Source organism: Callorhinchus milii, unplaced genomic scaffold, assembly GCF_018977255.1.
Source record: "Callorhinchus milii isolate IMCB2004 unplaced genomic scaffold, IMCB_Cmil_1.0 Scaffold1, whole genome shotgun sequence".
In the NCBI taxonomy this organism is placed as follows: domain Eukaryota; kingdom Metazoa; phylum Chordata; class Chondrichthyes; order Chimaeriformes; family Callorhinchidae; genus Callorhinchus; species Callorhinchus milii.
The window spans coordinates 35,657,031-35,670,913 of NW_024704742.1; the positions used below are offsets into that span (position 1 = coordinate 35,657,031).

The 13,883-nt window shown below is 40.2% G+C and overlaps 1 protein-coding gene across 1 annotated transcript; it reads left to right on the forward strand.

Annotated features, from left to right (window-relative positions):
* Positions 1-5,502: 5,502 nt before the first annotated feature.
* On the forward strand, positions 5,503-13,482 carry fgf5 (fibroblast growth factor 5). Its single transcript, XM_007897018.1, has 4 exons — positions 5,503-5,568; positions 5,767-6,001; positions 7,626-7,729; positions 12,989-13,482. Exons 1-4 carry the CDS (start codon positions 5,503-5,505, stop codon positions 13,337-13,339), a joined length of 756 nt encoding a protein of 251 aa, XP_007895209.1. The 3' UTR covers positions 13,340-13,482.
* Positions 13,483-13,883: the final 401 nt, after the last annotated feature.

Genomic DNA, 13,883 nt, shown 5'->3' on the forward strand with positions numbered 1-13,883 from the left:
TGCAGCGCCTTGGGACGTCCTCCTGACGTGAAAGGCGCTTTATAAATGGAATCTTGTTGTTGTTGTTGTTGATCTGGTGAAATAAATAAAAATAAATAAGTCTACACATCAAAGAAATTATTTTTTACAACTTCTTTAAATTACTTAAATATAAATGCTGATTGAAGTGTTACAGGTAATGAGTTCTGAGCAGAGATTTGACTGTAATCCTGTTTCTAAATTTTGGATTTAATCTTGCAATAGGCTACTGAAAATTCACAAAGCTGTAAAACCTGCATATCACTGAAAAACACAGCCACCTCATATATTCACCGTATAATATATATAGTTTATCAAGATCAAATCTTGAGGGTTGAGTTCTGTATTTTCTTCATAGTTGTAAAGTGCTCATAGCATTCATTAATTATTACGCAGACTTTGATAAGATTTTTAATGGTTTAGTGCTAATTTTTAAAGGCTCTAATATGCATTCACCTACAAGATACACTGTCACTGCACTTTGGATTATATCCTATGAAGTGCTTTGAGAAATACTCCCAATGTGAAACATACAATATGAAATGCAAGAATTGGTATTATTATTAATATTGAATTTATAACATACTCGACAGTAAAACTTTTCTTACGCTCTAGGTTGGAAATGTAGGAATCAACTTGCAAATTTGTAGATCCTATTACAAGATCTAACAAACCCTTAAGTCTTGCGTTATAATTTTGGAAATACTTTTCCCCACATCGTACACCAGTTGTGTCATAAATAACATTTAAATCTGCACTTGCATCTAATAAACTGTGCAGATTTACTGGGTTGTATATAAACACATATAGGATATATTATAAAAGATTAGAAATACCAGTAATTCAATTTAAGACAGTAATTGAATATTGATTTTCACTCTCCAGATTTATTGCGTTACCTGAACTTCTCAATTGGTTGCAATCAATTTACAGATAGCTAATATATTCCTTATTAAATACACATTAATAGTTTCTGACTGTTCTGGAGCATAGAGAAACATGATGCAAGGTACTGTCGTTGATACGCTCATAACTATGTCTTTTTTTTAAAAAAAAGTAGCATTGAGGTTTTTGATGCTATTGTAAAACTATTATGTTCATTGGATAAATTGCATACATATAATATATAAAGTAATCCAGGCATAGATAAATTATAGCACATCATTTAGCAGGACTGTCTTATTCAATTAAAAAATGTGAGCAGTCATTCAGCTATTAACAGATGTTCCAGTGATCAGTTTGTCAATAGTGAGGACTCTTGGTTTAGCCTGTGGGCATTTTGCTTCAAACATCAATACTTTGCCATTCAGACAGTCATTATCACTGGGCAGGTGTCTGATCATTCACACTGCGGATAAGAAAGCCTCCAGGGTTTGTCAGATCGACAGTGTCTTGTCACCAGTCAATATTTCGATTGACAGGTGCGTGTCAATGATCAGGCAACAGGTGCGGTTCATTTGTCCTGTCAATAGCCAAACGGGTATGGCAACTGGCTGTAAAACTGGGCACATAGAAGAGTTTGGAAAACACAAATAGAGGAACAGCTTTTGTGTTATAAACAGAGAACTCGTGCTGAAGCAACTGCAAAGTGCACGGTAGCTTGAGAAATGCCAGAGTGCACCTATATTAAATAGAATACATCAGGCATGTTAGGGTTAATACGAAGTAGCATGTTCTCAGCTTATCTGGCCTGCAGGTTCACAACTGCAACACGTCAGATTGCCTCAGGGTAGTATGATGGAGTCATTCTCCCCTTTCCTATCAGACGAAATGTGGCAGAGTTGTTGGACAATAAAACTCATCATAGAATTGGTCGCACTCCTAAGCATGAGGACAGCGAGACGTTCAGAACCGCCACATCTCTGTGGGAAGGAAGACTGGAGGACACGAGAGGAGATGCTGTTGAGTGTTGATAACTGATATCTTTACTGTTCAGCTTTTGGCGAAGCAGAAGAGGAACTGCACAAACAGCCCTACACGCTATTTGGTAGTTGCAAATGAAGAAACCACTGAACGCCCAACCCTACTCGACTCTTAAGATGCAGTGAGTGACTGCCCCAAGTATCCACAGGGGGCTCGTTTACATTCTACCTTAGTCCCAGCTATTTCTTTCCAATGTATTAAACAGTTACACGAAAACAGATGGTAGCCATTCTTTCAACATTCTTGCCTTTTTTTATTGACTCATAAAAGTTAAATCGGGCATCACTCAGGCAGATTGGTTGTGTTGACTGACGTTATTTGACTGGAATATATATATATATATGTTTTGAAAACTACCAAATCTCCATCCTAACTGCAAGATATGCCATGTTCATTTATTGAAACAACCGCCACGTTACTTTCGACATGAAACGTGTCTCCACAATGAATGCATTATTTTGTGGCCGGCAATAAAACAGGGCAATAAAGCTCAGAATCGGGCAAAACTGCTCTGCTCTGGTTCATTCCGTGCATTCGAGAAAAAAGCGTTTCAACAATCTTCGATCAACAATTATCCATTTCGAAAGGATCTTCTTTATATCAGAAGCATTACAGCCTCGACCACTGTTATGTCTCTCTGGGGTTGGGACAGATTGTCGGCGCTTACACGACAGGCATCTCAGGTCTGGATTGTGCATTCACCCCAACCGAGTGAAGTTTTATTTTTATTCTCCTCAAACTGAAATGAAATGGTTCAGAAAACGACCGTGGACATCTTTTATTTGCAAAAAAAAAACAAAAAACCCCCACCAAACTGCTGAGTAGTAAATTTTCAGGACAACTCGCTCTCTTTATCCCATCCATTGTGGCACATTATTGTGAGCAGATGCCGTATTGGCTCTGTCCTGTTATTGTATCTTTAAGTATGTCTGTGGGGGAGGGCAGTCCCTCTCCACAATGCAAGAAATGTTAGTGCAGGAGAACACTTCTCCAGTCTGAGCATCCAGTTTCAGCTTTAAGTACGCTTGGGTCACGTCTGGGCACTTCAGATGCAAAGTTAAGCTCTCTTTACCCGAGCAGTGCACCCAACCTCAACTCAACCTCAAATACACAGTCAACCGATTTCAAATCTACTGTGTCCCTGTGCATTTCTCCACTTCCCACGCCAAGCATATCAAGCATATATCTTGGAGAGAGATTGCGACGTGAGTGGCCAATACAGTGTGTGGTTTCACCCCTGAAACCTCGGGCAAAAAAACCTCCCAAGGTATTTCAGGTAGAGGTCCCCAAAAGTAGCAAAGGGCTTTCGTAGCAGATGCTGTATTAGCTCTCCTTCTGTTATTGTATCTTTCATCTTCCATGGAAGCTGGGAAGGAAGCCGAGTCCCATGGCTGAAAAGATGCATCGGATGAGTTAATTCATATTACGAACCATACGAAAAGCAAATAAATACAGTTCTGAAATGTGCTTAAAAAAATCAACCGCTGCCACTGACTGACAAATCCCCCAGAAAACAAGATCCTCTGGGACATGTTTCTTCCGATCAGTCTGATTTACTGAAAAAAAAGTTCTACCCACTACACTAAACAACCTTTTCCATTCATATCAAACTTCTACTGAACTATCACATCAAATAAAAGCCCCAAATCACTCTGCAGAAATAAGGTTATAAAAAATGCATTCACTATTCATCTGGATTGAGAAACACAAAGCTATTGCTGTTTATAACAATCAATTTGTGCGATAGGTTAAATCAGATTCATGTTTCTTTTAAATGATAAATAAAACATACGTCTGATTAAAAACCAGAGCAAATGTAGCGTGACATTAGTGCGCGTACTTTATCTAAGTCGTTTCATTATGTTTGCTAATGAAAAATTCATTGGGGTCGATTCTTAAATGAACGTTTACAGAGACGAATAGACTAAGAGTCTTTGGAGGTGAAGCTAAAATAAAATGACGCACACAAAGGGAAATCCTCCTTCCTCAAGTTACTTAATGGTGAATTCAAGGTATCATGCCATTAATCATTCTGTTATTCTTTTTATTTTTTTAGTTCAAATGTTAAACCGTGTCTGATGTAAAGTGCAATCCTCGGGTTACAGTGCTAAAGAACGGTCATATTGTTGAAATGACTTGATCCAATATAAGGAAGGAATGAAGATTGGAATGAGTTTGGGGTTATTTGTGTGCATTTCAACTGCTCTCTTAGTTTCCATTCTTATTTTGGGGGCAATCGTCCTACAACCAGGCGAAAACTGCTCATTTTTGACAAACGGTGCTAAATAAATTAAGATGAATAAAATCGATTTAAAAAATGAAAAATGTATTTGATTAAAAAGCAGCAGGGATAAAACATAAATAAAACGCATAAACATATTTCAGTGGTGTAATCGTGTGGGCATGTTATATAATCCGTGCGTTTGATACAACGCTTTGCACGTCTTCTAGGCGTCTCAAAGCGCTTCACAGAATAGATTGTAAAGTGAATTGACTGTATTATTTTGTGGGGGCGAAATGTTAACATACAGCGTTACATACACAACTTCGCAAGCAAAACTCAAAATGTACACATGCGTCTCTCTCTCTCTCTCTCTCTCTCACACACACACACACACAATTATTACATAAGATGCCAAGTGTTTTGATTATATTGTTTTGCTTTCAATTGTCATGTCCATCAATGGTTATACCTGTAAACTTGTAAACCAGTCATGGTTGTAAACTTGTAAACCATTTGATATATCAAATGCAAGGAGTATGGACCAATGATCTTAAAAACACGTGGAAAGCTGAAAATCTTGTCGCTTCAAAAACAAGCTGTGCTGTTTCTATAATCGCTGCAACACATCGCGGTTATCCAAACGGATTAATAAGCAGAACGTTATCGATTTCTTCTTATCATACTCTGAAACCTTTCTGCACTGAAACAAACCTATTGTTTTCGTGGTGGTAAAAAGGCTGACCCCCCCCCCCCCCCTCTGCGCCTTTTACCTACATAGAGTTATATCTGCAAAACTGGAGCACTTACTTAAATTGGCGACTTATAGTGCATGACCGATGGTGGTAGTGTTTAGCCCCTGTGGTTCGCTTCTTGCAAAGTGTTGCAAAGCGGTTCCTGACACTGTTCAAAGCTGTTGGTGACACTAAGTCTATATTACTGTTAATATAACTCCTAAATTTAGTTACATTACTCAGACCAATGTGAAAACTTTGCACATTGATCAACTGCATAAAGTTACCTTAATCTGCGTTGCACTCTGCAGCCGTGTATATGTATTTCAACCCTCCAGGGAGCAGACGGGTCATTAGAGATCATTGTGGATCTTGGTTAAGAACCATTAGTTTACGGCAGCCTCGGATTTCGACATTAAATGACTCATTCGGTTGTCCCCTGTGAGACCCATTTCCGTTTGTTATAAATTATTTGTAGACTTCCCTCTACTATTAAAATTAGCCTCGTCGTGCGTGATGTCTGCGCAGATGGCGTCCTGGCATGTTTATTTAATGGCAACTCTTTCCAAACCAATTCTCTTCGCCTTTCGCCCACTGGACACGATCATGTCCATTCTTTTGGCGACTGCAGGATGGGAGCTCGTCCTTCAGACCGCAGGCATGCATCTCGCAGTGAGATCATTTGTGTTATAAATATCTCTGTGCCAGCAGCACTGGCTTTCGCGTGGATATGTCTGGTGGACACACCACACACAGCGGCTGGTGCATGGAGCAGAGAATCAGCAAAATGCGGACATTGCCCTAGCAGGGACCACTCGGGAAAGATCTGTTGGAATAATGCGCCTTTTATGCTTCCTCCTCTTTCTGAAGCATCTCGCCTGCATTGCTTTTGGACACGGCGAGCAGGTGAAGTCTGCAGAGCCTCTCCAAGACACTACAAACAGCTCCTCTGCCTCCCAGAGCCGCAGATCACTGAGGAACATGTACCAGTGGAACAGATCCGGGCCCCGAACTGGACTACTCTATTGCAGAGTTGGAATTGGATTTCATTTGCAGATTCACCCCGATGGTAGAGTCAGTGGCTCACACGAAGCCAATCTGTTCAGTAAGTGTTTATTTCAAACAAACTCGCACGACAACGCCAAACGCTGTAACATCCACAAAGCCAATCATTACCAACATAATATAGTCCACGGATAGTATTTTTTTTATGCGGGAAGTGTCTATATAGTTTATGAATGTGTACAGCATGTACAGTAAATGATAACTTCAGTTGCCTTTGGGGTACATTATATCAGCACGACTGTTTTTTTTTGTGTGCAAGTGAATTGCTTCTGTTACATCCGACACACAGCGCAAAACAGACCAAGATGCCAATGTGATGAAACTGTGCGAGAGATACGGTCCATCCAATAAAGTAACAGTCAGCTCGATGGTGACATTTCAATGACATTGTATTTGAGGACTGTATCCCCTGATCATGTCTCGGGGTGCTGTGGCTTACAGTATTTCCTTACTGTCGATGCATGTGATTGAACGATCAATGTGGACGTGACAGAAGAAAAAAAACAACGAAACGTTTCAGCTAAGAAACGGGAGGGCACAGAGCAAACAAATAATGTTTTTTTTTAAATGAACCGATTTTCCGCAAACCTTATCGCGGACGTTGCTGTACCGAATGACTGCAAGGCTGCAAAGCGTGTTGTTTGCAAAGCTATTTTTAATAGAAATATTGATTTTGTGATGGGTGCATCAGAGGTCAGGTTGTGTGGCCCGCGTTCATTGTGTGGTCATGTTAAACTGCTAAGTATGTTGGTAACAGGTGCAGGCAATAGGGAACTGGATGCTTGGAGTGATTGGGTTAGTGCACAGTGCGGTTGTTTGGGCTCTAATATATTACATCAACGCATTCATTGCCAATTGCCTGTTATCAGGGAAATGCAGATATGTGTGATACTATCTCAATCTTGCGTGGATTTCTTCGGTTTAATGCCGAATTTGGATCCGACGGCCAATGCAAAAAACAGAAATCGAGTTTAACGTTGAATTGACTTATGTGCAATAATGACTCGCGTTAAATCCTACGGATAATCCATTCGCACTGAGAATGGTTATGTAAAAAGCACCGCATGCGAATCAATTTGTTGTTGGCCAAAAGCGAACAACAACAAAAAAAAAACACACAAATCTCGTCGTATGGGTGTGAAACGTGAAATTTTCCAACTGTTCATTTTAGAAGACAGTTTAAAGGTTTCTTGTCAAAACTAAATAAAATAATTTAAAACGACACAATTCAAAATTTATGATTTGACTTGATTTTGCAAACGCATTCGAAAACTTCACGGAACAAAGATGGGAATAAACGATTTAGTGATGTGAAAATTGTGTACTGACAGTGTCACTTGCAACGTGAAATGCGAGTATTTTAATGTCCTGCAGTTTACAAGTTTTGTCATTCAACAGCACCGTATTAGCGCAAAACTGGGGTACACCAAACAGATGAATAAATAGCCCATATAATGGCAGCCCCGCTATTTTTAGAAGGAACAACACAAGGTGCATATTTTTGCAATGAAAATCTTTGTAGTGATTCTAAGAATATGGTGCCATCTGCGACCAAAGGTGAATTATGCATTAACACAAGAAACTTGCATTGGGGCTCGTTCCTCCTCAGGCAGCGCATGTGAAACCCTCAGCAAACAGTTTTACTTGTAACATTTCAATTGCAGGTATTTTGGAAATATTCGCTGTGGCTCAGGGCACAGTGGGGATACGAGGAATTTTTAGCGACAGATTCCTAGCGATGAATAAAAAAGGGAAAGTCTACGCAACGGTGAGTATTACTGTGCTCACTGGTCACTTAAGGATCACACAACAATTCTGTTCATTCACAGGAAGAAGCAGTATTTGGATAAAAGTCTTTATGCCTCACATGTTCAACGTGCTCATGTCCAACGCTGTTAGATGCATCTAAATATTTACCAACTGAAATCTTTTTGAATATTAGTTAAATTGTGTATGGATAGGTTTGATTGTAAAATTAAAATAAAAGTACCCCCTGTGCTCAGAACCACATCTCACTATAATCCTGTTCCTTGTAACAGATTCTAATAACTTAACCACAAATCCTGCCAGAGTGACACGACTGTGCAATATAACTACTAGGGGATAGTTTTCGAAAGAAAGATATTGCAGTTTTACAGCACATTTTACGTCAAAACGTCTCAAAGTTCTTTACAGCGATTATTGTCAAGTGTAGTGACTGTTTCGAAGCCAAGCTAAATAAACTTTCGAAACAATGTTAACGTCCTCAGTCGTTCACAACAAATGCTGACATGATCTGAAATATTTAAAATATTTAAATATTTGAAATGCATATTGATAGAAGGGGCAAATGTTTTATTTTTTTTAAAAATCTAAGTGTTTAATTTATTTAGTATATAGCCAAATAGCCCATTTATCAATGGAGGGATAACATAATTAGAAAACTTCGCATATGTAGAAATAGTTATAACGAATTAATATCATTATGAACAATTGTAGCTTTTGGAAAGACAACAGTGGAACGTATTGAACAAACTTGAATAAAACTTCGCTTCAATTATAAGATATCCTGCTCATTTGACTTTCAGAATAAGGGACCCAAAGGCTGTTCAAGAATAGTTTTATCCCCATTGTATATACCACCATTATTTTAACCACAAAGTGATAGGGTTTTGCTTCAAGCCCTTAAACTGAATATGGATTGAGTCTACTTGATGTTTAGGATTGCAAGAAATTGACGAGAAGAAGCACATCTATCAAAGCTAAAATTAAGTAATTGGATTTTGTTCCAAATCCCAAGCATATAAATTGGCATTTGATCTAAATTACCTTCTGTTGGTATGATTAAAATTAATGCAATTAACGTTAAATGCCATCTGACTCGCCTGGTCATGGCTGGGTGAAGTTCTGTGGTTGCTTAATAAGTTTTCGAAGTACAGTACTGAGAGAATCCTGTGCCTGCCACTTACTGCTGCGCTCTGATAGAACTCAATCTGTCCACTTCCAGCTCAAATGCAGATAAAAGTTAATGGTAGAAATAATTCTGCAATCTACCAAACCTATTGGACTATTACGTTGTGATTGTGCTCCCGTCCTTCCTTTTCTTATCTTGACTCGTCTGCTGACAGTCTTTCCCCAAAATACAGATGGCTCCATAATTAAATCAGTAAGTGGGTTCGAAGGATATTGTATTGCAGCGTTTTACGTGTCCTAGCAATTATCAATCGTCGCCACACATGAGATTTTCCTTCAATTTCTCAAGAGAATTTGACATATTTTGCAATTCTGCATGTTTTACTTCAGGTTAATTGAGTTTCTCAGCCTTCTGACTGCGCTGAAAGTGTGAATTGAGAGCCTACCGAACATAGATGACTTTTTGCAAAAGTAAATCCCTTGTATTTATTTACAAGTTTCTGTAAAAAATTTCATCTAAATTCTCGAAAACATCGCAATTTTCAATTCTTTGGAAGTGGATGCCACAGAATCAAATTGCAGAGGATCTTTTCCATTTTTATTGTTGCCTGGCCTGGCGGAATTTTATTACAAATTCTGGTCACTTCAAAAGCGTTGTGAGAGAGGTGCAAGAGGACGTTATGTAGATTCAGTTTCTGATAGCTATAAACATATTTTAGACTAAAGCTATAAAGTGTCGTCTCTCCTGAGACTGCCCGTTTTCTAAGTCAATTCCCTCATTTATAAAAAACCAAATAACCATATGGTAGCATTCAGACCAATCTCTACATCAAATGCACTTAAAAAAGATTGGAGTTTAAAATAATGAACTCCGGATATCACACAGTAATGATTGCATTTTGGAGTTTTAATGCCTAAAGATGTTTGTGATTTGCCTTTTCACCCTCATTTTCCAAATTTTCACTAGATACCAGTTATGTGTAAAGAAACCATAATTAGTTTCCTTATTGAAGATTTTAACTTGCATCTGGGTTATCCATTGGCTCACAGCCCTGTCTCTTATCCAGCTTGGAGTCTCAGTACCCTGGGTGATTGACTCTGTTGTACACTGTTGTGTGAGTACAGAGTAGATTTCCAATCAGCTGCTTAATCAATAGAAAGTGTATACTGTACTTCAAGAAGAAGATTCAAACCAATAAGTAACTTTTATTTCAGATTTCAGAATCTTACTCTCCAAAACAAAGGCATAAAAACAACAACAAATTACACTTGTACAGGCCCTTTACATTGGAAATACATCCCACTGCGCTGGACAATCAGGTGTTTTGGACCCGAGCTGGGAGTTGGGGTCAGAAGAGGAGGAGGCCAGGGAGGATGGGTGTGGAAGGGTGTCTGAAGGCATGGTCCAAGAGGAAGGTCTGCAAATGGGATTTGAAGTAGGCAAGAGAGGGTGTGAGGCGGAGGGTTTGCGGGATAGAGTTCCAGAGTGTGGGGACAGAGATGCTGAATGACCGACCGTCAAAGGTGGGGTGGGAAATTCAGGGGACCTGAAGTCGGCCGGTGTCCGCCAAGCAGAGGGAGTAGACAGGCTGATATGGGGTTATGAGGTCGGAGATGTAGGAGGGAACAAGACTGTGGAGGACCTTGAAGATAAGAGCAAGGGTTTTGTATTTGATTCTCTGAGGAATGGGGAGCCAGTGAAGCCGGACAAGAACGGGGTTGATGGAGCTTGGTGTGGGAGAGGACATGAGCTGCAGAGTTCTGAATAATCTGCAGCTTGCGGAGGTTAAAGTCCAATGAGCAGGCAGTTGGCGTAGTCAAGCCGAGACAGAATGAAAGAGTGGATCAGGGTCTCTGCGGCCTACGGTAGGAGGCAGTGGCAGAGGCGGGCAATGTTATGGAGGTGTGGAAAGGCGGAATGGGTCACAGTACAAATGTGAAGTTTGAAGGATAGCTGAGGGTCGAAAAGGACACTGAGGTTTTGGAATGACTCGTTGAGGTGAAGAGTGCAGCCATGAATGATGATAGTGCCAGGGGCTGAGGTGAGGAGGCACTGCCTGGAGCCAAACAGGAGGGCCTCTGTCTTGCCAACATTGAGCTGGAGGAAGTTGGCTCCAGGACTTGATGTCAGACAGTCAATTAGTCAGGACATCAATGGTCCAGGAGTCGAGAGTGGAGGCAGTGAGACAGAGTTGCGGATAACATTGCTGAGCAGGAACATGTACAGATTGAAGAGGAGGGAACTGAGGACAGAGCCCTGAGGGATGCCACATGTGAGTGCGGGAGCTAGAGGAAAACCTGTTGGTGGCCATGAAGTGCAGACGGTGGGAAAGGTAGGATTGCAAACGGACAAGAACAGAACCATTGAGGTGGAGGTGAGAAAAGAGGTGGTAGAGAAGAATAGAGTGGTCAACAGTATCGAAAGTAGCTGAGAGGTCAAGAAGGAGGGGAGACAGAGAGAGCCCTGGTCGCAGGTGGACAGAATGTCATTTGTCATTTTGACCAGGGCTGTCTCTGTGCTGTGAGCAGCACGAGATCCAGATTGGAGGGATTCATGGAGGGAATGCAGGGAGAGGAGATCGAAGCTGGGAAGTGACGACTCGTTCCATGACCTTTGATAGAAAAGGAAGGTTTGAAATGGAGCGGTAATTGGAGAGCAGAGATGGGTCAAGGGAAGATTTTTTGAGGGTAAGAGTGCTGACAGCTGTCTTTAGGGGGATGGGTACGGTGCCAGTGAACAGGGAGACGTTAACAAGATCTGTTAGTAGGGGGGCAAGGAGGTGGTGCTGGGGGCTGAGAAGAGGGGTAGGTCAAGGGAGCAATTGGTGAGTTTTGTACGGGAAATGATGGAGGTGAGCGAAGAGGGGGAGACAGGGTCAAAAGTGTGGAGGAAGGGATGGGGGGGCAGGAAGGGGAGCGGGAGGTGGGGACAGGGTCCTGGTAGAGGGGCTAGAGGCAGCAGAGCAGATACCTTGACTTTGGACTCGAGGAAATTCTTCATCTCCTCGCATTTGGTGTTGGAGGAGAGGATGGCAGAGACATGGGAGAGTGGATGGAGGAGTTGGTTTATGGTAGAAAATAGGAACCTGGGGTTGTCCTTAGCTTCCAAGATAATTTTGGAATGCAACAACAACAGCAACAACGAAATTACATTTGCATAGCGCCTTTCACGTTGGGAGGATGTCCCAAAGCACTGGAATAAAAGGAGGATTTAGCTGAGGTGAGGATAGTGCGGTAGGTTTGACGGTGAACTGTTATTTTAAAAACAGCTTTAAAATATTTTGTTTATCTAAACCATAAATGAAATACATTTTGTGCAGAACTAATCTTTAATATACAACAAATCTAAAAATAATATACTGTTTTTCATACCCATGTATTGAATTTATGAAACTAGTTACCGCTTGTAGGAATTTATCTAATGAATCTCTCTGATTATTGAAAGATATTTACATTTTAATTCTGTAAATGAGTTTTGAAGAAGCTATAGGAAAATATTGAGAAATTTCTGCGGCCTGGATATCTTCTATTTGGTATGAGGTACTTCACCCCGAATTAGACTTTGTTTCAAGAACAGAAAGATTGTATGCGCAAATATATTTATCCAGCATGCAAAATCATTGTTTTATCCACTTTTACATTTGGGACAGATAGATATCTTCCCTTGAAGTGAGGATATTTTCTACAAAATTCCGAGACAAAACGTGGGGAAATTAATTTGTCTGTACAGTTAACATGGAATGAATCCAACAATAAAATAAAAGGGAGTCTGCTGTGGATTCTTAGACCACAGGAATCGTTGGTGAAAATATATTTGAGTATAGACTCAGTAATTATCTTAATCCACGTAATTTATAACTGTACCTAAACTCACGGTATGGTGCCAATCTGTATGTGTGATACAAAAGTCTCTTATCGTTTTAATACAGTAAGCCCTCTCATTCCTCGCAACCTATCCAAACTCGGAGCCCAAGACTATGCCAGAACACAGGCCTTTGAATGAAGTTACTTCTTCCCTAGCCAATAATACACATAAATGTCAGGGTTAGATTGTTAACATGTTGGACCAAATCAAAGTGAAATGCCTGCTTTGAATGCGTTGTTCAAATGTTGATTTGGTTTTCTTATCTTACAGACCAAGTTTACAAATGAATGCAAATTCAGGGAGAGATACCAAGAGAACAGCTACAACACTTATGCCTCAGCCACCTACAAAAACTATCATAATGGTCGAGAATGGTATGTGGCTTTAAACAAACGTGGGAAAGCCAAAAAAGGGAATAGCCCTCGGGTGAAACCTCAGCACATTTCTACACATTTCCTTCCCAGATTCAAACAGTCTGAGAAGGAGAAGACTTTTACCATCACAAAAAAAACTCCAGAGAGGATAACACCCCCTAAACCTCCCAAATTGCCTCCACCCGTCAAGGTCAGCAGGAAGAATACCAACACTGTTAAATACAGGCCTAAATTTCGATTTGGATAGTGGCAAATGGAACTTTTTCTATTGATTTGGGGGTCAAGTGACTGTTGAAAGCAGCTGTGGTGCACAGAGCTGACAAAAGACAAACATAAGGGTCGTCCCTTTGTCAAACAAAGAGCAATCCCATTCCCTCGTACACATGACCTGTGAGCAGTGTTTTTGGTAACCTGGTCATCTCCGAGTTATTTAAGTGGGTGCTGTGTCAGTATTGAAAATATATAAGGCATAAGTACAGAATAATACAAACTTTTACATTGTTTGTTTATAGACAACCCATGTTGGCTTGTTCTCAAGTGTGTCTTTGTTGAAAACCGTACTGTATCTTCTTAAAGATATATTCATTCAATTTCATTAGGGTCTTTTTCTCTCTCTCATTAGTCTACTTCTTTAAGGGAAATGTGCATTTTTTTTAAAAAAGTGACGCATGCAACCATTTGTGGCAACATTAATGAATGGAATTTGAAACCGACTTAATTTTAAGAGAAAATGCTGGTTTCTAGAAAATGTACCATTTTCCCTTCTTTAAGAAAAATGTAGATGGGGATCG